General features: G+C 53.1%; 1 protein-coding gene across 7 annotated transcripts in view; it reads left to right on the forward strand.

The window, feature by feature from the left end:
• The window catches only part of HIPK2 (homeodomain interacting protein kinase 2), a 206,020-nt gene that overhangs the window by 55,982 nt on the left and 127,170 nt on the right, over nt 1-22,868 (forward strand). For all 7 annotated transcript variants that reach the window (XM_070071416.1, XM_051835654.2, XM_051835655.2 and 4 more), the window contains exon 2: nt 19,291-20,374. In XM_070071416.1, the coding sequence (XP_069927517.1) occupies nt 19,293-20,374 (1,082 nt within the window). In that variant the 5' untranslated portion in view covers nt 19,291-19,292. The remainder of the gene's footprint in view (nt 1-19,290; nt 20,375-22,868) is intronic.

The following is a 22,868-nucleotide window of genomic DNA, read 5'->3' on the forward strand; positions in this document are numbered from 1 at the left end:
CTGCGGAAGTGGGGAATGCGGCCAGGGGGAACTGCCCTTCCACGGAGGTGGAAGGGATAGTAGCCAACCCGGGAAGAACCAGCAGCAAACCCGGGGAGGGCCGAGCAGACGAAAGAACAGCGCAGGGTCTTGTGTCGTTCCCCCACGAAGACGGGGAGCGACATAATGGTGCCGTGACTCGGATAGGAAACCTAGCTTGGATAGGAAACCTAGAACGGATAGCAAACTTAGGAGGGAAGAAACGGGAAGAACTGGGAAATTACCGGAGAGAGAGATTAGCAAACAGCCTAGGGAAAAGCCGGACGAAAAAGGAGCCGGAAGAAGCTATTGAAAGCCTAGGCATAGACTCGGATACGGACTACGGGGGGAAGCTGGGAGAAATCTCTAAGGTCGAAAGCGAAAGTGAAAGCTAGAACAAACAGACTCGGACGCGGACTGTGGGGAGAGGCCAGGAGAAATGAGGGAGGAATATCGTTGGAGGAAAGTTTGGGGAAACATACCGGGTAGAGAAAAATGTTAGGGAAATTGAAGCCGCGGGGGGCAGGCCGAGGCGGAAACGAAAGCCACTTTGGGGTTCTCAAGTTAGCCCGGGAATAGGGGGCGAAAAGTTAAAACCAGAAGCTGAGACGCAAGCCAGATTGGGATCCGTCTGATTAGCCCGGGGAGCAAAGGACGGGAAGCCAGATCGTGGGGCGGAGACGTACGCTGGGTTGAATTCGCCAGGCTAGCCCGGGGAACTTAGATTGAATCCTAGTGGCGGAGACGCAAGCTACGCTGTGTTACTCGCGGAAGCCGCCGCGTGCAGAGAGAGCACGGGGCGTGAATAGATAGGGAACGCTGGCGTAGGCCGTGGTTCAGACGCGAAAGGGTTAAGCGTGGAGACCGCGAAGCCGAGCCGCGCAAAGCCGGGAAGCTGCGCAGATGAGAGAGGCGCGCGGGCTGAAGCGGCGCAGAGCCGGGAACCCGCCGGCGGGGCGAGGTGCCGGAAAGCCGCGGGGATAAGAGAAACAGAAGTTTGGAAGTGAAGTAAAAGAGAAATGGGAATGCTGGAAGATAGAAGTGAAATGGGAGAGGTAGGAATGCCCGGAGATAGAGAAATAGAGAAAAATAAGGCCTCCCCTCAACATGCCAATTAGAAGGCTTGGATTCGGTCTGCCTGATTTAAGGCGGTAAGCGCCAGCAAAGCTCGACCAGAGTATGAGCTGCAGGTCACCGAAGATAGGCACGAACCAACACTAATAAGTCTCCCCCACAATAAGGCAATGAGAAGGCTTGGATTCGGTTTGCCTGATAGGTTTTGTAAGCCCCTGCGGGCAGAGCAGAGCATGCGCTGCAGGGCACCGAACACAGGCATGCATCAGCGCCTAAAAACCTCCTCACAATGGCGAAGAGAGGACCCGGATTCGGTTTTCCTGATTGATAGGACTTGTAAGAGCCTGTGGCAACTCTAGCAAGTAGAGCAGAGTGTGTTCCGCGGGACACCGAAGACAGGCGCGTATCAACGCTAAAAAATAAAAAGAAAGGGGGATCTGTGGGGAGCAATCCGGACTGGACTAAGTTACTCGAATTAGGACTTATTCTATGCATCTGCTCTCCCACAATATGGCGCTGGGAGAGAAGTAAACAGCTTCCGCACAGCTGCCTCCAGTTCAACCAATTAACTGTAGGACTTGCTCCTGATTGGAGAGCAGCGTACTCAGCCGAGTTGGGATTGGCGGAGGAGGACTATAAAGGAGGAGAGAGACGGCATGCACGGGGAACATCTATGGGGAACATCTATGGGGAACATCTAGCTGAAGGAACACCCGTGCAGCCCCCGAGAGACCCGGCCGGCGGTGTGCCGCTCCCCTGCGGAAGTGGGGAATGCGGCCAGGGGGAACTGCCCTTCCACGGAGGTGGAAGGGATAGTAGCCAACCCGGGAAGAACCAGCAGCAAACCCGGGGAGGGCCGAGCAGACGAAAGAACAGCGCAGGGTCTTGTGTCGTTCCTCCACGAAGAGGGGGAGCGACAAGCAGCCTTCTAGATCTTTGGGGGGTGGGGGGAGTACTTCACTGGAATTCAACTGGGCTGAAAGTGGAAGAGTAGCTGATTTTGTTTTACTAGTTTGTGGATATTTGCCCTTTTCATCCCACCAAGTTTGTATAAAGGTTATCTTGGGGAGCTCCTCAATGGAAAGAAAGTGCAGGGTTGGAAATGTGAAGTCTACAGATTTGGTAGTGGGAGAATTCGAGGGCAGATGAGAAAGGAGGGCTCTCCGCTGCTCCTTGTCGCACTCGGCTGGAACCGAGGAGGGCCCTTACTAACCCTTACCCACGCGTGCACAGCCGAACCTGAGCTTTCCTCCCGAGCCCACCAGGTCACTTCAGAAACGCTTGACGCCCTCAGAACTAGAGCCAGAATGCGGTTCTGGTGATGGCGCTGCCCACGCGCCTCCAGCAGCGTCTGCGCAGAGGTGCGTTCCCGTGTGGCCTCTCCAGAAGCACTGTCATCTACTCATGCAGAACTTGACCTCAAGCAATCCCTCCCTTTGCCTTCCCGTTTCCACATCCAGTGTCTAACTGCTGAAATGCACTCCGAGGCCCTTTAGAGCAAGATATAAGGGAAGCATTCAGTAAAGTGCCTTATCTCCAAGGGGGGGAAGCAGACAGCTCTTCTGTAATATCGTGACTTATCCTTAGGAAAATTATAATCGTGGTAAAACGCTTTTCGTTTTCTTAACCCTATTGTTGTGAGCTGAATTGTACTCCCACTCGAGCCCCCATTCATATGGTGACTTCTGGACCCCTAATACTTCAGAATATAAGTTTATTTGGAGACAGGTCTTTTTTTTCTTTTAAAAAACAGTTTTGGGACCAGCGCTGTTGCGCGGTAGGTTAATCCTCCACCTGCAGTGCCAGCATCCCATATGGGCGCCAGTTCAAGACCTGGCTGCTGCTCTTCTGATCCAGCTCTCTGCTATGACCTGGGAAAGCAGTAGAAAATGGCCCAGGTACTTGGGCCCCCTGTACCCGCATGGGCGACCTGGCTCCTGGCTTCGGATCAGCATAGCTCCAGCCATTGCGGCCATCTGGGGAGTGAACCAGCGGAAGGAAGACATTTCTCTCTCTTTCTCACTGTCTGTAACTCTACCTCTCAAATAAATAAATATTAAAAACAGTTTATTTTCACTCACTTGAAAGGCAGAACAGCAGAGTGACAGACATAGAGATCTTAAATATGCTGGTTCACTCCCCAGATGTCCTCAGACTCAGGGCTGGGAGACTGAAGTGCAGGGCAGGCTGGAGCCAGGCACCTGGAACTGCGTCCAGGTCTCCCACCTGGGTGGCTGGGGCCCAGGTATTTGAGCCGTCGTCCACTGCCTCCCAGGATGCATCAGAATGAAGCTGGACTGGAAGCAGAGTAGCGGGGACCCAAACTGGTACCCTCGTATGGGTGCAGGTGTCCCAAGCACCATCTCTACAGAGATAATCGAGCTAAAACGAGGTCATCAGTGTGGGTCCTAGCCAACTGGTGTCTTTATGAAAAGGGAAGTGTGGACACAGTCACCCACAGGCAAGATGCCCATGTGCAAGCTGAGGAGAGAGGCCTGGGACAGCTCCTTCTCTCACAGGCCTCAGAGGAGCCAACCCTGCCAGCCCCTTGATTTTGAATTCCCAGCATCCAGAAATGTGCAGCAGCAGATTTCTACTAGGTGGCTCGGGCTGGTACTCTATTCTGGGAGCCCTAACAGACTAATACGTCTGTGTTTGGAAGTGGTGATTTTTGGCTTTTTTAGATAATTGTAATTCTTAATGAACTCTTATTTATTTTGAAAAGATTCTTTGCATTTTTTGGACATACTTGTTTTCCTTCCACTGATTCCATGGACAAATAAACTTGGAAGCATATTGTCCTAGTGTCATTCCTCCTTGCCCCAGCGTCGGACTGGCTTAGGGATTTTCCTACTGCTTATGAACACTTCATCCGGTGGCCTACAGATAACCGTCATGAGCCCTGCGTACGCGCCCACTGCCCTGAAGGGCTGGTGCATCCATGGCAGTTTATGGTGCGGCCAACACAACGTGACAGAGCTCCAGAAAGGTGTGGGGAGAGACACTTGGAGTTGTGAGCGAGGTCTTTCAGAAAAAGAAGTGAGTGTGAATGCAGGGAGCGGTGGGTTTCGACAAACAGCCAGTGACTAGACAGATACATGGGCAGTTTGCAAATAGTCGGGATAGATGCGTTCCCAGCTGAGGAAGCACAGCTATGGTATAATTTGCAACTTTAAGGCAGATGATGTAAAGATTTTGAATGTTCTTAGGAAAATCACATTTCTTGGACAAACAAGGAGCATAACGTGGTGTGTTTGGTTCTGTCCCCAGGGGGAGCAGTCCTATCTCCTGACCCCTGTGGGTGATGTGTTTGGTTTAGTTCCCAGGGGAGCACTCCTGTCTCTCCTCCTGACCCCTGTGGGTGGTGTGTTCAGTTCTGTTCCCAGGGAGCACTCCCGTCTCTCCTCCTGCTCCCTGTGGGTGGTGTGTTCAGTTCTGTTCCAGGGGAGCACTCCTGTCTCTCCTCCTGCTCCCGGTGGGTGGTGTGTTTGGTTCTGTTCCCGGGGGAGCACTCCCGTCTCTCCTCCTGCTCCCGGTGGGTGGTGTGTTTGGTTCTGTTCCCGGGGGAGCACTCCCGTCTCTCCTCCTGACCCCTGTGGGTGGTGTGTTCAGTTCTGTTCCCAGGGAGCACTCCTGTCTGCTCCTGCTCCCTGTGGGTGGTGTGTTTGGTTCTGTTCCAGGGGAGCACTCCCGTCTCTCCTCCTGCTCCCTGTGGGTGGTGTGTTCAGTTCTGTTCCAGGGGAGCACTCCTGTCTCTCCTCCTGACCCCTGTGGGTGGTGTGTTCAGTTCTGTTCCAGGGGAGCACTCCTGTCTCCTCCTGCTCCCTGTGGGTGGTGTGTTCAGTTCTGTTCCAGGGGAGCACTCCCGTCTCTCCTCCTGACCCCTGTGGGTGATGTGTTTGGTTCTGTTCCCGGGGGAGCACTCCCGTCTCTCCTCCTGCTCCCTGTGGGTGGTGTGTTCAGTTCTGTTCCAGGGGAACACTCCCGTCTCTCCTCCTGACCCCTGTGGGTGGTGTGTTCAGTTCTGTTCCAGGGGAGCACTCCCGTCTCTCCTCCTGACCCCTGTGGGTGGTGTGTTTGGTTCAGTTCCCAGGGGAGCACTCCCGTCTCTCCTCCTGCTCCCTGTGGGTGATGTGTTTGGTTTAGTTCCCGGGGAGCACTCCTGTCTCCTCCTGCTCCCTGTGGGTGGTGTGTTCGGTTTAGTTCCCAGGGGAGCACTCCCGTCTCTCCTGCTCCCTGTGGGTGGTGTGTTCGGTTTAGTTCCCAGGGGAGCACTCCTGTCTCCTTCTGACCCCTGTGGGACGAGAATGTTCTTGGCCTGTTCCCAGCCAGCCCAGACCCTCTCTCTCAGCTCTCACTGTCCTGGATCAGTCCCCTAATTGTGCTCCTTATCCCTTTATCCTTGACTTCTCCCTGTGACTCTCTCTGTCCTCTCCGTGCTGTTTGACGGCGTCTCTGCCCCCGAGGAGCCCTGTGCCATCTGCTCCACTCTCTGCACCATTCTCCTGGGAAGCAGCTTACGCACAGGGCACTCTGGCAGCCCCAGGTCAACACCTCCAGCCCCGGCCTCACCTGTGTTCCTGACCTGATTTTTCCTTCCTGGTCCATATAGAACACTTCTTCTTTGTTGTCAAATGGAGCTCTCCAGCGTGCTGTGTTCTCGCAGTGGGCAGCTCCATTCTCCCCTGGATACTAGGGGTGTAGACCTTCCGTTTCCGCTTCTCCTCTGTTGACAAGGGTCGTCCTGTCCTTTGCTTGGGAATATTTTCGGCTTTGGCCTTGTCTGTGAACTGGTTCAGGACCACCTGATCCTCTTGGCTTTCGTTAAGGGGAAGGACTGATTGCACAGGCTTAGCCCATCCTATTGACTTCCCCTTCCTTTCAGAGTGGTCCATCTTCATACAGGATTCCGCCCAGGAGTAGGAACCAGATGCTCATGTCAGAGACCCCTCTTCACTTCAGAGAAGTAAACAGCTCCTTCCCTCAGAGTTCCATATGCAGAGCTGAGTGCTGGGCGCTTCAACCCGGGTCTACTCTGAGTACTTAGAACTCAGCTTGTTGAAAACTGGTTCCACCCTCTCCCTGCCTCGAAGAATAATGCTTCCACGCCACTGCCGCCTTCCCCAGTGCCGTGCATGGTCCCCCGAATGCCTGAGCTCTCTCCTGGGCCCTCACATCCCGTCAGAACGTCTTACCTCCTCTCCTCTGCAGGGCCTCGTATCTCTCTCCTGCTTTCCATGTCCTCGGGCACGTCCTTCTCCACATCCTTCCCACCTCCCCTCTGGACTGCTGCGACAGCCCTCCCCTCGGCTAAGCGGCCTGTCCAAGGTCCCTTAGCGCAGATCTTCCCTCTCAAGACCAGCTCTCTCCCCACTGCGCCACTGTGCATCAGATGAGTGACACGTACCTCTTCAAAGAGATCCACTCATTTTAGTCGTTTTTAAGGGTTATATTTCTCAAATGTCATATCTGCCGGGGGATATGGAAATGACGGATGACTGTCAGAGATCATTGTTGTGAGTGTCCATCGTTTGACCAGTCAGGTACCTCCCAGAGCTGAGATCTGTCTTCTCTCACCATCAGCTTTCGTCTTTCCTTCAGCTGTTGCTGTTCCTGGATCCTTATTTGGTGCTTCTAGTCTAAGAACCTCAAGAGGAAGAAGCACGGTTAACAGCGTAGACTTGGGAGTCAGGCAAGCTGCATTTCCAAGCCTAGCCATACTAGCAGTAGCAGAGAGACTTCGGACAAGTTAGGTCGCCTCCCTGAACTCCATTTCCTCAGCTGTCAAAGAGGGGAAACACACTGGACCTTAGAGGGGAGGAAAGACCTGGAGTCTCACATACACAGAGCAGAGGCAGTCATGCCGGTCCCCTACAGCTTGCTAACGATGCGCCAGTGAGAGTGACAGTGACGGCTGAAAGAAATGGCCTTCATACTAGCTCTTAAAAATATATATATATATATATATATATATATATATATATATATATATAAAATCAGAGTTACACACAGAGAGGAGAGGCAGAGACAGAGAGAGAGGTTTTTCATCTGATGGTTCACTCCCCAGTTGGCCACAACTGCCGGAGCTGTGCTGATCTGAAGCCAGGAGCTTCTTCCGGGTCTCCCGCATGGGTGCAGAGGCCCAAGGCCTTGGGCTATCTTCTACTGCTTTCCCAGGCCATGGCAGAGAGTTGGGTCGGAAGAGGAGCAGCTGGGACTAGAACTGGCACCCATATGGGATGCCGGCGCTTTAGGCCAGGGCGTTAACCCGCTGCGCCACAGCGCCGGCCCCACTAGCTCTTTTTAGTAGTTAAAATCACTTCTTGCAGGCCTAAGCTATCTGGAGGTGACAGTGCTGGATAGCTAGGTGTTCACTGGTGGTTATTTCCAGCTTTCGCATTTGCAGGTATATATCACCTCTATGCCGTGTGCCTCAGTTATCTCCAAGCAAAGCCAAAGTTTCCTGCGGGCAGAGACCACAGAGCTAGCTGCTGCCTTGCGGAGACTTGTCCCTGGAGGACCCACTGACGTAGGCCAGTTAGAAGGACCTGGAACACCATCCTTTTGCTTTCAGAAGACACCCCGTCTTTCTAGCGTAGCCTGGATCTTCTGTCTGTGGCGAGACCTTGTCTGACCACAGCCCACGGTGACTCCTGCCTCTGAACGCCGACAGCATTTACTTTGGCAGTTGCGTACGTTGGCTAGAACTGCCAGTTGGCCTTTTAAATTTGCACTGAACTCCACAACCCCGGAGATTTCAAGCCCCTTTACATCAAGTAATGATAACTCAGATGTCTGCATTTCCTGTCGTGCCCAGCCCCAGTCTTACACAGAGGACCCTTAATGCAGATTGAACGATGGAGTTTATTTCAGTGCTTTCCCAGAGCTGCAGTAACTGGCATTGTTACCGGCACTGCTGGCGAGGAACTCAGCAGAGCTCCTGTTGACTGTGCTGTGCTCTGGTGGGACATGCTGTAGCGTTCACACTGGATCGCTGGTGGAGAGGCAGACGCTGTAGCGTTCACACTGGATCGCTGGTGGAGAGGCAGACGCTGTAGAGTTCACACTGGATCGCTGGTGGAGAGGCAGACGCTGTAGCGTTCACACTGGATCGCTGGTGGAGAGGCAGACGCTGTAGAGTTAGCATTGGATCGCTGGTGGAGAGGCAGACGCTGTAGCGTTCACATTGGATCACTGGTGGAGAGGCAGACGCTGTAGAGTTCACACTGGATCGCTGGTGGAGAGGCAGACGCTGTAGAGTTCACACTGGATCGCTGGTGGAGAGGCAGACGCTGTAGAGTTCACACTGGATCGCTGGTGGAGAGGCAGACGCTGTAGCGTTCACATTGGATCGCTGGTGGAGAGGCAGACGCTGTAGCGTTCACATTGGATCGCTGGTGGAGAGGCAGACGCTGTAGCGTTCACACTGGATCACTGGTGGAGAGGCAGACGCTGTAGCTGTAGAGTTAGCATTGGATCGCTGGTGGAGAGGCAGACACTGTAGCGTTCACATTGGATCGCTGGTGGAGAGGCAGACGCTGTAGCGTTCACACTGGATCACTGGTGGAGAGGCAGACGCTGTAGCTGTAGCGTTCACACTGGATCACTGGTGGAGAGGCAGACACTGTAGCGTTCACACTGGATCACTGGTGGAGAGGCAGACGCTGTAGCTGTAGCGTTCACACTGGATCACTGGTGGAGAGGCAGACACTGTAGCGTTCACACTGGATCACTGGTGGAGAGGCAGACGCTGTAGCTGTAGCGTTAGCATTGGATCACTGGTGGAGAGGCAGACGCTGTAGCGTTCACATTGGATCACTGGTGGAGAGGCAGACGCTGTAGAGTTCACACTGGATCGCTGGTGGAGAGGCAGACGCTGTAGAGTTAGCATTGGATCGCTGGTGGAGAGGCAGACGCTGTAGCGTTCACACTGGATCGCTGGTGGAGAGGCAGACGCTGTAGCGTTCACACTGGATCACTGGTGGAGAGGCAGACGCTGTAGCGTTCACATTGGATCACTGGTGGAGAGGCAGACGCTGTAGCGTTCACATTGGATCGCTGGTGGAGAGGCAGACACTGTAGCGTTCACATTGGATCGCTGGTGGAGAGGCAGACGCTGTAGCGTTCACATTGGATCGCTGGTGGAGAGGCAGACACTGTAGCGTTCACATTGGATCGCTGGTGGAGAGGCAGACGCTGTAGCGTTCACACTGGATCACTGGTGGAGAGGCAGACGCTGTAGCTGTAGCGTTCACACTGGATCACTGGTGGAGAGGCAGACACTGTAGCGTTCACACTGGATCACTGGTGGAGAGGCAGACGCTGTAGCTGTAGCGTTCACACTGGATCACTGGTGGAGAGGCAGACACTGTAGCGTTCACACTGGATCACTGGTGGAGAGGCAGACGCTGTAGCTGTAGCGTTAGCATTGGATCACTGGTGGAGAGGCAGACGCTGTAGCGTTCACATTGGATCACTGGTGGAGAGGCAGACGCTGTAGAGTTCACACTGGATCGCTGGTGGAGAGGCAGACGCTGTAGCGTTCACATTGGATCGCTGGTGGAGAGGCAGACACTGTAGCGTTCACATTGGATCGCTGGTGGAGAGGCAGACGCTGTAGCGTTCACACTGGATCACTGGTGGAGAGGCAGACGCTGTAGCTGTAGCGTTAGCATTGGATCACTGGTGGAGAGGCAGATGCTGTAGAGTTCACATTGGATCGCTGGTGGAGAGGCAGACTGAAAGCAGTGTAGAAGCCCCATAGACATTTAAATGCACTCTTTTGAAATCCATCATTTAGAAATGGGCTAGTCTGAAATGACCTTTGTACTAGTGAAATACAAACTTGATAATTCAGCAGAATAATTATTAAGATTTTAGGAATATTATTTTGCAGTCAATGAGGAAATTATTCTAGTACTTTTCAACCCCTTGAGGCATCAGATCACCTTGCTATCCAAGAATATACAGATTAACCTCTTTCTAGGTGTTTAACAGCATCCATTCAGGTGCGTCTTTCTAGCATTCATACTTTTTTAATGTGATTCTTCTGGCATGTTCTATAATTTTTTTTATTTTTAAATTTTTATTTATTTATTTATTTTTTGACAGGCAGAGTTAGACAGTGAGAGAGAGAGACAGAAAGATCTTCCTTCTGTTGGTTCACCCCCCCAAATGGCTGCAACAGTTGGCATGCTGCACCGATCTGAAGCCAGGAGCCAGGTGCTTCCTCCTGGTCTCCCATGTGGGCACAGGGCCCAAGCCCTGGGGCCATCCTCCACTGCACTCCCGGGCCACAGCAGAGAGCTGGACTGGAAGAGGAGCAACTGGGACAGAATCCGGCGCCCCAACCGGGACTAGAACCTGGGGTGCCAGCACCGCAGGTGGAGGACTAGCCTAGTGAACTGTGGCGCCGGCCCATGTTCTATAATTTTTATTATTTCTTGTGTGCAAAATATGTAATATGGTTTGGCATTCCATTAGGTATGAGAATTGATCCTTTCTTGGAGTTTTTGATTTCAGTTTAAGAAAAAAAGTTGTAGTGTCCATCAAATACTCGTTACTCAGTCCAGGTATGTGCCCAAAAGATTTTAGTAAGTGAGAAATTTGGTACCTCTTAAAACAAGGTGCTCTTGATTTTGTTCTCTTTAATAATGTAACTGGATTCTAAGTGATAATCTATTTAACATCTGCCAAACCCAAATTAAATCTTATATGCTTGTACCGATTAAAAAAAAAAAAAACATGCCACTGTATTACTAATCATTCCTTCTCCGGGGCTCGGGTGAATTCAGTGAAATCAAATTCAATTTGATTATTTTTATCACAGCATACCCTGGCTCATGCCTGTAGTTTCAGCAAAATCTGATCTTCCAGTAGATAACTTGAGGGTGGTGAAGTGAAAAGGAAGTGTACTCAGATGTGAAGCAACTTTTCAGTTTCTCTAATTATGAAATATAAAGTTATGAAGAAACTAAGCAGTTAAGTAGGGGAAAATACACTAAATGAGCCAATCCCTTAACAGATGTGAATTTTAACAATCATGTGAGTTATGACCTCAAGAAGATTGTGAAGATTTTTAGATATTCTTTTTACTGGACCGAAAAAAATTATCCAGAACTTTAGAAAAATAAGTTTCTCATTAGCCCTTTGTGGCGTGGGAGTGTATCTTTGGCGTAGCGGTTAAAGCGTTCCTTGTAGGTTTCCATGGCATATTGGAATGCCTGGGTTTGAGTCAGCTCTGTCTCGATTCCAGCGTCCTGCTGTTGCTCATCCTGGGAGGCTGCAGGTGCTGACTCAAGTAGTCGGCTCCTGCCACCCATGTGGGACACCTGGCTGAGTTCTCAGGTCCTAGCCTCAGCCTGGCCTGGCCCAGCTCCTGCTGTCATCTGGGGAGTGAACCAGTGGGTGGGAGCCCTCTGTCTGTCCCTCCCCCCCCCCTCCTCATCCCTCTCCTCATCCCTCCCTCCCTCCCGCCCTCCCTCTCCCTCTCCTCATCCCTCCCTTCCTCCCTCCCCCTCCCTCTCCCTCTCCTCATCCCTCCCTCCCCCCCTCCCTCTCTCTCTCCCCCTCCCTCCCCCCCTCTCTCTCCCCCCCTCTCCCTCTCCTCATCCCTCCCTCTCTCTCTCCCTCTCCCTCTCCTCATCCCTCTCCTCATCCCTCCCTCCCCCCTCCCTCTCCTCATCCCTCTCCTCATCCCTCCCTCCCCTCCTCCCTCTCTCTCTCTCTCTCCCTCTCCTCATCCCTCTCCTCATCCCTCTCCTCATCCCTCCCTCTCTCTCTCCCTCTCCCCCTCTCCTCATCCCTCTCCCTCTCCTCATTCCTCTCCTCATCCCTCCCTCCCCTCCTCCCTCTCTCTCTCTCCCTCTCCTCGTCCCTCTCCTCATCCCTCCCTCCCTCCCTCCCTCCCTCCCTCTCTCTCCCTCTCCTCATCCCTCCCTCCCTCCCTCCCGCCCTCTCTCTCCTCATCCCTCTCCCTCTCCTCATCCCTCCCTCTCTCTCTCTCTCTCTCTCTCTGCCTTTCAAATAAATATAGTAAATAAGTAATTTTTAAAGTTACCATTAAAAAAATAAATAAATTTAAGGTAAATAGAGACCAAGTGGCACATAGAATTACCTAGGTTTAAACCTCAGGAATCTGTTTGTCCCACTTCCCGTAGGAGCTATGGGACTTCCTATTTTTTTAGGGAAATAAAGTGGGGAGGGTGCTTTTACTAACTGAATTGGCATAGCATGGCCAGGGTAATTTGGACTGTTCAGACAAAATCTGATGTGTGCTTTCTCTGTTTTTTCTGCCATTAAAGTAAGATGCTGGAGGCTAACTTCATAAAGAAAAGAGGTTTGTCCACAGTTTTAGAGGGTGACTGTCCAGACAGCACAGCACAGGCTCTGCAAGGGTCCCATGGCAAACAGTGGGAGCACGTGTGGGCGTGAGAGGTCACATCTCCAGCAGGAAGCCAACGCGGTTGGACTCACAGCCACTCACTCTAGAAAGAGCTCGGGATTCCTGTCTGAGAACAACTCCCCCAAGGATCTCCCACCAGGCCCCACCTCTTAAAGGTCACACCTCCCAACATCACCATGCCAAGCTTCTAGGGACCCATCCAAGCCGTACCAAACCGAAGCACTCACCCTGCCCTGGAACATCATCCCAGAGCCGGTATGCACTTAAAACCCAGAGAATCCTGTGTGTTGTGAGAATCCTGAGGAATAGGGGTTGAAAGCAAGTCTGGTAGCATTTTGTGAGTGCGATGATATCTGTAATAAAGACTAGAAGGCAAATGTTTTTAAAAATAACATTTTGAAATGCACACCTGTGTGCATTTCTTTAAAATGGAGACTGAACATTTGAGTGAAGCTGTCGGTGGGTCGGAGCCTTCCGTTCTTTTAGCATATGGGCTATCCAGATGTACCCTAAATCTGGGTGACGGGGGTTTATTTGGGGGGAACTAAACATTCCATATCTTTGTGGTATTAAGGAAGGACTTCTTATAAATGATAGACTTTAATTCTGCTGACCATGGGATATGTTTTAATGTCAACCTTATAGGTACCACCTTCAGTGAAGAATTTGTCACATACAGTCGTTTGACAAAAATGTCTTAAATTCTAATAAATTCATTTATTTAAAGATTTATTTATTTATTTGAAAGGCAGAGTTACAGAGAGGCAGAAGCAGAGAGAGAGAGAGAGAGAGAGAGGTCTTCCATCTGCTGGTTTACTCCCTAAATGGCCACAATGGCCAAAGCTGGGCTGATCCAAAGCCAGGAGCTTCCTCTGGGTCTCCCACGTGGGTGCAGGGGCCCAAGCACTTGGGCCATCTTCTACTGCTTTCCCAGGCTATAGCAGAGAGCTGGATCAAAGTGGAGCAGCTGGGACTCAAACCAGCGCCCAAATGGGAAGCCGGCACTGCAGGCAGCAGCTTTACCCCCGAACCACATCACCAGCCCCAGTAAGTTCATTTTTAAGTACTTTTACTGCGCATCCACACTGCCTGTACCATTAAAGGCCTGCGAGGCCTGCGGGTGCCTCTGGCAGTGCTCATGTCTCTGGCCTGTCCAGGAGGCACAGGAGAGCGGGGTGGGAACCCTGCTGTCCAGAAGCCGTAGCTGCAGGTCACAGAGGCTTGCTCTGCGTGTGCTCATTTGGTGGTTTATGCTCGAGGCCACTGAGGCTTTTGTGGACAGGTCTGACTTGGGTCTCCCCTCTGGGAGCAGGTGCGATTATTGCAGATTTCTCTTACTGTTTTTTCCTGGGTTCCTCATACCAACCCCCCTGGACTGAAGACCCACTCCCCAGCCTCCCACTCAGCAGGACCAAAATCCACTTTCTCTTCCAAGGGCCAGTTAGGAAGGCAGAGACGACTTCCAAAACTATTGAGATTCTGCTGTAGGATCAAGCTGCAGTGCGCATGAAGCCCCTGCCTTTGCTGAAAGAAGATTGACACATAGGGAGGAAGGCAGGCCCTGGGAGCAGAGGCAAGTGGGGGGAAATGTTTCGCTCTCCTTAGAGAGGGAAGCATGAGCGCCCCACCCAGCTCTGAGGATCTGGATAAACCCGTGGTTAAAGTTGGTGAACTCTCTGATGGCTGAGCTCATCAAGAAGGCTGTTCCAGAAAAAATACTCTCAAGGAGAAAAATTGGGACCAAAGCTTGATTGTAGCCCTGAGACTATTTTAAAATTAAGCTGTGAAACCACTACTTTTAAAATCCCTAGAATACCTTTATAAGGAATAAAACGTTACTGGTGACTCCTTGTTTGAACAGTCTGCTTCCCAGAGCAAAATGGCCTCTGCTGCAGAGCAGAGGTAACCAGGCTGTCTGGGCACGCACCCAGTTCTTGGATGGTGGCTGCTGACCCTGTCGAGGGGCAGCAGTGGCCACCCCAGGCCTGGCCAGTCAGAGGCAGCTGCTGCGAGGAAGGTCTCTGCTCTGATCCCGGGCATCTGTCATCAGACACTGCCAGTGAGGACTGTCACAGTTTTATGACCCTTGGCTGTCATCCCAATAACAAGTCAGTCATAAGCCACCCTTTTTTCCCTCTGTAAAATTCCACTTCAGTACCCTGGCTTTTCTACCAAAATCTTTTTTGAAACAGTGAAAATAGAGAATAAAGCCTCACTGCCCTGTGTGTGACCGTCATGTTACCGTCCTGCCTCCTTGGGCCAGCCCCACCCCCACTCAGGGCTCATGCAGTGAGAGTATGGGGCAAGTTAGAGACAGGGATGAAGGCAGTGTTTCCTTTGTCTCTTGAGTGGATAAGCGACTGGAAGACAAGGAATGGTTATTTCTGTATCGTATACAGCATCTAGAACAATAGGCGTACATAATAGTAATAAACAGAGAACAGCCGTTTTTTGTGTTGTTATAGAACTAGGGGGTAGGGCCGGCGCCGTGGCTCAATAGGCTAATCCTCCACCTTGCAGCGCCGGCACACCGGGTTCTAGTCCCGGTCAGGGCGCCGGATTCTGTCCCGGTTGCCTGTCTTCCAGGCCAGCTCTCTGCTATGGCCAGGGAGTGCAGTGGAGGATGGCCCAGGTGCTTGGGCCCTGCACCCCATGGGAGACCAGGAAAAGCACCTGGATCCTGGCTCCTGCCATCGGATCAGCGCGGTGCGCCGGCTGCAGCGGCGGCCATTGGAGGGTGAACCAACGGCAAAGGAAGACCTTTCTCTCTGTCTCTCTCTCTCACTGTCCACTCTGCCTGTCAAAAAAAAAAAAAAAAAAAAAGAACTAGGGGGTGGTCGACTTGAACAAGAAGAACAGAAGGAAGAAACAGGTGACAGACTGGCATGTGGTGCAGAGGGTAAAGCCACCACCTGCTATGCCAGCATCCCATATGGGAGCCAGTTCAAGTCCCAGCTGCTCCACTTCTGATCCAGGTCCCTGCTAATGCACCTGGGAAGGCAGCAGAAGACAGCCCAAGTGCCTGTGCCCAGATGGGAGACCTAGATGAAGCTCCAGCTTTGGCCCAGCACAGCTCCAGCCATTGTAGCTATTTGGGGAGTGAACCAGCAGATAGAAGATTGATCTCTCTCCTCTCTCTTTCTCTCTCTCTCCCTCTCTCCCCCTCTCTTCCTGTCTGTCTTCCCCCCACCCCATCTATCTCTCTGTCTCTCTCCTCTCTCTCTACTCTCTCTCCCATCTCTAATTCTGCCTTTCAAATAAATAAATAAATCTTAAAAAAAAAAAAAAAAACCTGACCAGTCTCTTGGGTTCTGCATGGGTGAGTGAGAGTAGTGTTGTCAAGGCACAAGGCTGTGCAGAGCCGTGTGGTCAAGGTCTGGATTCAAGCAAGAAGGGAAGCCTCGTATACCCCTGGGATCAGGGTAAAAGTGGGGCTCAAGTCATGTGCCGGGTGTCGTGGGTCAGGTCAGGGTCAGCTCCTGGGCAGTCAGAGCACATCTGAAGTGCAGACAGACGTGGCTGCCCGGTCCAGGACAGGAGCTGCCTTGCTCTGTGGTTCAGATGGGAAGTACTGCAGACTTCTCTCTGATCTCTAGAATTCCGGGTTCCAGCTGGTCACTGTGTGTGATCGGAGAGCTAAGTGCTCCTGGAGGTCTGGCTGGCTAGAGTGCTGTGTTCCGTCAGCCAGGTGCCCACCGTGTGTGCTGAACTCAGTTATTATAACATTGTGGGAAAGAAAAGCAAGTGTGAAGTGTAGACAGTGGGTTTTGTCCTCAGGACCTAAATGTGAGGCACAGAGATAGTAACCCCACAGGGAATGGTTTGACAGGCAGAAACACAACCTGTGACCAAACAGAGGTTGTGGTGGTCTGGGAAGGGGAGGGGCATAACGGTCTGGTCTTTGGAGGAGGGGAGAGGAGTGGTGAAGGCATGCTGGACGGGCATGGGCTAAGAGTAGACGGGGGTGGGGGGTGTAGGAGGTGGTCCTTCGAAGGGTGACTAGACAGGGTTGATCAGAGCTAAGAGTTCAGAAAGGTTACTCACTGGAGCTGCAGCCAGCAAGTCACTTGGGATCAACTTGACACCAAGGAGTCCATTGAAAATTTTTGTTCAGAACACCAGTGACGTGCTCAGGAAGATTAAGCTGGTGGCCCAAAATAGACAAATTAAAGAGCAAGAGCATTCAGGTAGACCAGATGTCTGTATTTGCATTGCCCTACCAGGAGTGATAAATGCTTCAACTGTGGAAGGGACAGCAAGAACAGAAACAATGAGTTGGGTGCAGGAGACATGTTGGAGGAGGAGAGATTATGAGTGCCTCATATCTTCCTGTTCATGGAGGAAAAGAATCCTCCAAGGTCTGGGAACCAAACGGCCAGTAGAATATTTTATGAACAGATATGGAGGTGTCAGGAAGGAGGGTGAGGTGGCTGGATTTTTAGGAAAGGATAAGGAGGTCACTGGGGAAGATCATTTTTACGTAGTGGGAGGCAAAACTGTATCGCTGGAACTATGAGGGAGAACCCAACCTGTGATAAATACGTGGGAGTTGCCTGCGTGGAGATGATGGCTTAAACTGTTTGGATGGGTGGTGTATTGCCGGGAGAAGAGAGTCCAAATGTGGTAAATGCAAACACTTTACAGGAAGAAGAGGAAGAGGAACCGCCCCCACCCCCAAGCACAGTGGGAGGAAGAGATTGCAGAGAATCCTGATAAGAGCTTCTAGAAGGAAGTCGTGGTTGCAGTGTCAGATGTCACAGAGACAATGATAGAGGCTGAAACGGCCAGTGGATTGGTCTGCTAGAAAGTCATCTACCTCTAAGAGTGCAGGCCTCGGGCCAGCGTTGGGTGTAGTGGGTAAGGCTGCTGCCTGCAATGCTGGCATCCCATCTGGGCGCTGGTTCAAGCCCCGGCCGCTCCACTTCTATTCCAGCTCCCTGCTAATGCCCTGGGAAAGCAGTGGAAGACGGCCCAAGCGTTTGGGCCCTGCACCCACGTGGGAGACCCAGAAGAAGCTCCTGGCTCCTGATTTCAGTCTGGCCATTTGGGGAGTGAACCAATGGATGGACCATCTCTCTCTCGCTGTCTCTTCCTCTCTCTGTGTAACTCTGACTCTCAAATAAATAAGCAAATCTTTATTAAAAAATTACAGTCGTATAGTGTTTGAAAGTGAATGGGAAGATTACTAAGTGAACACTTAAGAAAAGGGAGGGTCAAGCGCGGATTACGGGGAGAAGAAGGGGAGAGTGGGGGGCGGCCGTCGCTCCTCCTGCCCTCCAGCTGGGAGTCTGTGTGTGCACAGCAGGACTGGCCGACCTGCAGGAAGTGTCTGCTAAGGACTGGCTCCAGTTAAGCAGGGAAACTGAAAGCTGCAAGGGAAAGTGCTGGACACAGAGTTCGAGAGGAAACGGGGGACCGTGGGCCTCCAGAAAGGGCAGTTTCCATGTTGGAGGACAGACACCCCTTCCTCTGAGACGGGGGAGAGGGGCCGGGGGATGGAGAGTCGTGAGAGAACCAGGCAGGAGAGCAGAGTAAGGCGGGCCTCCAGCTTGGGAGCAAAGTGAAGGGTGGGTGCTGAGACGGGGTGAAGAGGAAGGTGTGGACCACCCACTCCGCCTGAGGCCGAGCGCTCCCAGACGCACGGGCGCCGGGTGGCTGAGCCCCAGCAGTGTCTGGCGAAGCTGCGCCCGCTCTGCTCCTCGAAGAAGCCTTTACCCACTGCAGCTACTTTTTTCTGTAAGGCTTACCCTTCCTCATCTCCTTGTTATTTTTCCTTAATTTCTTTTCTGTGGGTTTTTATGTTTCCGGTATCGCCGTGATTATAAATTGTACAACTCTTCCCAAGCAATCATCTTACAAATTTCTGAAGTTAGCTAAATTGTGGGCAAAGTGCTAATATGAAATAGTAGTACTTTCTAGAAAAATTTATCGATGTAAGAATTTAGCATGGAAAATGAGTGAATCGAGTCCATAATCTGTGCTTCCCACTCCCCGGCGAAGAGGCTGATAATCATGTTTTAGTCAATCTAAATGAAAATGTCAGACTCTTTTATTTATAATTTTTCTTTTTTTAAACTTGAGAGGCAGAGAGAGAGAAAGGAAGCTCCAGTCTGATGGTTCACTCCCCAGATGCCTGGAACCATCAGGGCTGGGCCAGGCCAAACCCGGGAGCCAGGAACTCAGGTCAGGTCCCTTACGTGGGTGGGCCAGAACCACCGCCCCCTGGGGGGTGCACCAACAGGGAGCTGAAGTTGGAAGCTGCAGGTGGGTGTTGAACCCAGGTTGGGGACGCGGGCGTCAACTGCTAAGCTGGACAGTTGCTCTGGGAACAACTGTGATAGAGCCCTGCAGAATTTGGTTAAGACGGCTCAGATGCCAGGCAGCACTTGTTCAGCCAGAAGACCAGAGGAGCCCCCCACGGGGCCACCTGACCGCTGGGGCCTGTTGACAGAACTGAGCTGGCTGACCACATGGAGTAGCTAAGCTTGTAACAGTTAACCAGGGGCCACCTGATAGCAGTTTCTTTCACAAACACTATTGATATTTAAAAAGATGAGTGGAGTCCCTGTTCTCATTCTGTGTTCCAAGCCTCCTTCCCCCTGCTGGTGGCAGGGTGACCCACACACTGAGTAACAGGTCCGCTTCTGAGTGCAGTAGATTCCTGTTCCCGGCCTTATTTTGAAGTGGGAGGGAAATGCTGTTGACTCCAGGCCATCTCAGAGCTGCAGCGGATCTCTGGGGTTTATTCATGCAGAGGTGGCTCAGAATTTATTTCTCCTCTTCTCTCCTCACAGGTATGGCCTCACATGTGCAAGTTTTCTCCCCTCACACCCTCCAATCAAGTGCCTTCTGTAGTGTGAAGAAACTCAAAGTAGAGCCGAGTTCCAGCTGGGACATGACTGGGTACGGCTCCCACAGCAGAGTGTACAGCCAGAGCAAGAACACAGCACCTTCTCAGCCAGCCACCACAACCGTCAGCACCTCCTTGCCAATCCCAAACCCCAGCCTACCTTACGAGCAGACCATCATCTTCCCAGGAAGCACCGGGCACATAGTGGTCACGTCCGCAAGCAGCACGTCTGTCCCTGGGCCCGTCCTCGGCGGACCACATAACCTGATGCGGCGCAGCACCGTCAGCCTCCTTGACACCTACCAGAAATGCGGACTCAAGCGTAAGAGCGAGGAGATCGAGAACACGAGCAGCGTGCAGATCATCGAAGAGCATCCACCCATGATTCAGAATAATGCCAGCGGGGCCACGGTCGCCACTGCCACCACGTCCACTGCCACCTCCAAGAACAGCGGCTCCAACAGCGAGGGTGACTACCAGCTGGTCCAGCATGAAGTGCTGTGCTCCATGACCAACACTTACGAGGTGTTGGAGTTCCTGGGCCGAGGGACGTTCGGGCAAGTGGTCAAGTGCTGGAAGCGGGGCACCAATGAAATCGTAGCCATCAAGATCCTCAAGAACCACCCGTCCTATGCCCGACAGGGCCAGATTGAAGTGAGCATCCTGGCCCGGCTGAGCACAGAGAGTGCCGACGACTACAACTTCGTGCGGGCCTACGAGTGCTTCCAGCACAAGAATCACACCTGCTTGGTCTTCGAGATGCTGGAGCAGAACCTCTATGACTTTCTGAAGCAGAACAAGTTCAGCCCCTTGCCCCTGAAATACATCCGCCCGGTCCTCCAGCAGGTAGCCACGGCCCTGATGAAGCTCAAGAGCCTCGGGCTCATCCACGCTGACCTCAAACCGGAGAACATCATGCTGGTGGATCCGTCCAGGCAGCCGTACAGGGTGAAGGTCATCGACTTTGGGTCAGCCAGTCACGTGTCCAAGGCCGTGTGCTCCACCTACCTGCAGTCCCGGTATTACAGGTAAGACCGCACCAAGATGACAGGGGCCGTGAGGGGCCCGGTGGTGGCCGTCACCCAGGGCGAGATAGGAGCGCGTGTGAACAGTTGCTGCCCGCCAGTGATCTTAATGCAGCTGGGAAATTATGGTCCTATTGGCGCACATTGACATGACGGTGAGGAGCCAGGTAAGAGCAGAGCCAAGGAGGAGGCTTAGTCTAGTTGTTCAGAGCTGGAAGGGATCCGTGGGAGCTGGAATGAAGGTCCAGACAAGGTGGAGGAACTGGGTCCTCACGGTGGAGAAGAGGGCGGGCCGTGCTGTCCAAAATCCTGCCGTAGGAATGTGCGAGACAGGTCAGCCACCTGCCGGCAGAGTTCTGAGGGAGGTGTGGTTGCGAGCCAGCACAGAGTGGGACCAGGTTGCTGGGGGTCTTGAGTAGCAGGCTAAAGCTTGGCAACTGTGTCCTGAGATTTGAACAGCCAAAGGTGAAGGCTGGGAAGGCTGCTCCTCTCACCTCCCGTGTGGAGGAGGCTGAGGAAGAGAGAAGTCAGGGAGCCGGCTGCTCACTCCTGTGGTGAGCAAGCCTCGGGTCTGGGCGAGGGGAGAATTGTGGAGCCTCTGGGAAGTGTGAATTAGGCAACCATTCCTCCGTACAGTCAGTCATTCAACAAGCATTTACTTCCAACCCGGCGCCGTGCTAAGTGCAGGGTCGTGGACGAGGCACTCACCGTCCTGGAGTCTCCTGCATACTGATTCTCAGCCCTGGCTGCACCTGCAAGACTCCTGGGGCGCTTCCAAAGTGCCCTCCGCAGACAGAACCCACGGGCCGGCTGAATGACCTCTACCAGCTTTCCTGGGCCCCAGGGCCAGTCAGGCTGAGAGCTGCTCTCTGCTGCCTTCCGAGTCAGGAGGACCCAGGGTTGGACCTGATTCCTCCGCTCAAAAGCTGTGTGGCTTGGGCCAGTTGCCTCATTTCCCTAGACATTCATCTCCTAACCCATGACCTGGGAGAAGCCGGCCTCTGCGCTTGCTGGGCTGATCGCTCGCCGTGGTTAACACATCGTAGGTGCTGCAAGCAGCAGCCAGCCCGAGAGGGGCACAGGGAGGAGCTGGCTGAAGACAGAGAGAGAGGTGGTTTGGGGCAATAGTGATGGGTTGTCCTTGAGGGCGCAGGGACCAGGCAAGTGGTAAGAAATGACAGACTCCTGCGAGAAGACAGCCCGATGACATGGAAGAGGTCCCTAAGACTGCTGCCTGAGACCCTCTGCCCGGGGGCTTCAAGGCCATGGAGAAAAAGCTGGAGAATGTGCTACAGCTGCGTCGACACAGCTGATCCTCACCCATTCCTGGCCCCCTGACTGCCCACAGCGCTGTCGCAAGTCTCCTCCCAGCTTCCCCCGCCTGCTGGGAAGAGCAGTGGTCACATGGCAGGAGCTGCAGGCCCCTCACCTTCCTCCCGGCCTCTGTTCGTCCTGACACTGACTCAGGATGAGGCATTAAGGACCCCCCAACCCTGCCGCCGCCGGGCCGTTTCTCCCGTGAGGAGGCATTCTATGGACTGCAGCAGCTCAGGTCCAGCCACTTTCTCCCGCACTAGCTGCCGGTGTGCGTGCAGCTCCCCCATCTTGGCGAGGGTCTCCGCCTGGTCCCCTCTGATGCCAGGCTGCTTTCCACTCGCCCCTCCTGAGCTGTGCAGTCTGCTGGGTGGCCCTGCTGCTCTGTAGATACGGTTCCGCTGGCTCCAGAGCCAGGTGCTTCTCGGTGGAGCCAGGCAGAGGGGAGAAGTAAGCCCTGAGGGAAGCAGCGGCAGAAGCATGGTGGCCGGGGCGGACCTGGAGGGGAGGGTAGCAGCAGCCGGCAGCACGTATCCTCTTTGGAAGCCAGCTCTGTGGCGCCATCGTGGGTCCGTCCCAGCCCACGCGAGCAGGAGCTGGGCCAGGGCTGGCCCTCCGCTCCCAGCTTTGTGCTGCAGCGTGTGAGTTCAGCCCACCAACGGCTACTTCTTCCTAGGTGTTAGCCTGATGCAGGGTGAGCTGGAGCAACCCAGGGGCTTCCCAGCTTCTCTTTTGTAGCTGGATACCCAGTTTTCTTCAAGTTCATTCAAAGTTTTGTGTGGTGACGTGTTTGGGGGCAGGCATTCGGTGCACGGTTAGGGTGCCAGGTGGGTGCCCGCACCCTGGGTTCAAGTCCCAGTTCTGCCTCCTCGACCAGCTTCCTGCTTCTGCAGCCTGAGAGGCAGCAGGTGCTGACTCAGGTCCCCGTTCCCTGCCATCCATGTGGGAGACATGACTGAGTTCCCAGCTGTGGGCACTGGGGTGCATCCAGCAGATGGAAGCTCTCGCTCTCTTCTCCTCTCCCTCCCGCTCACATAGAATAAGTACACTTTAAAAAAAAAAAAACTATATTTAAAGTATACCCTATGAATCTAGCAAGCTGCCTTTGGGATCCTTAGCCCCTTCTGTGTCCTGACCCTCTTGTGCCCGTGCGGACAGCTCCTGCCCCCGGCTTCCCCTGCCG

This window comes from Oryctolagus cuniculus, chromosome 3, assembly GCF_964237555.1.
Source record: "Oryctolagus cuniculus chromosome 3, mOryCun1.1, whole genome shotgun sequence".
Taxonomy (NCBI): Eukaryota; Metazoa; Chordata; class Mammalia; order Lagomorpha; family Leporidae; genus Oryctolagus; species Oryctolagus cuniculus.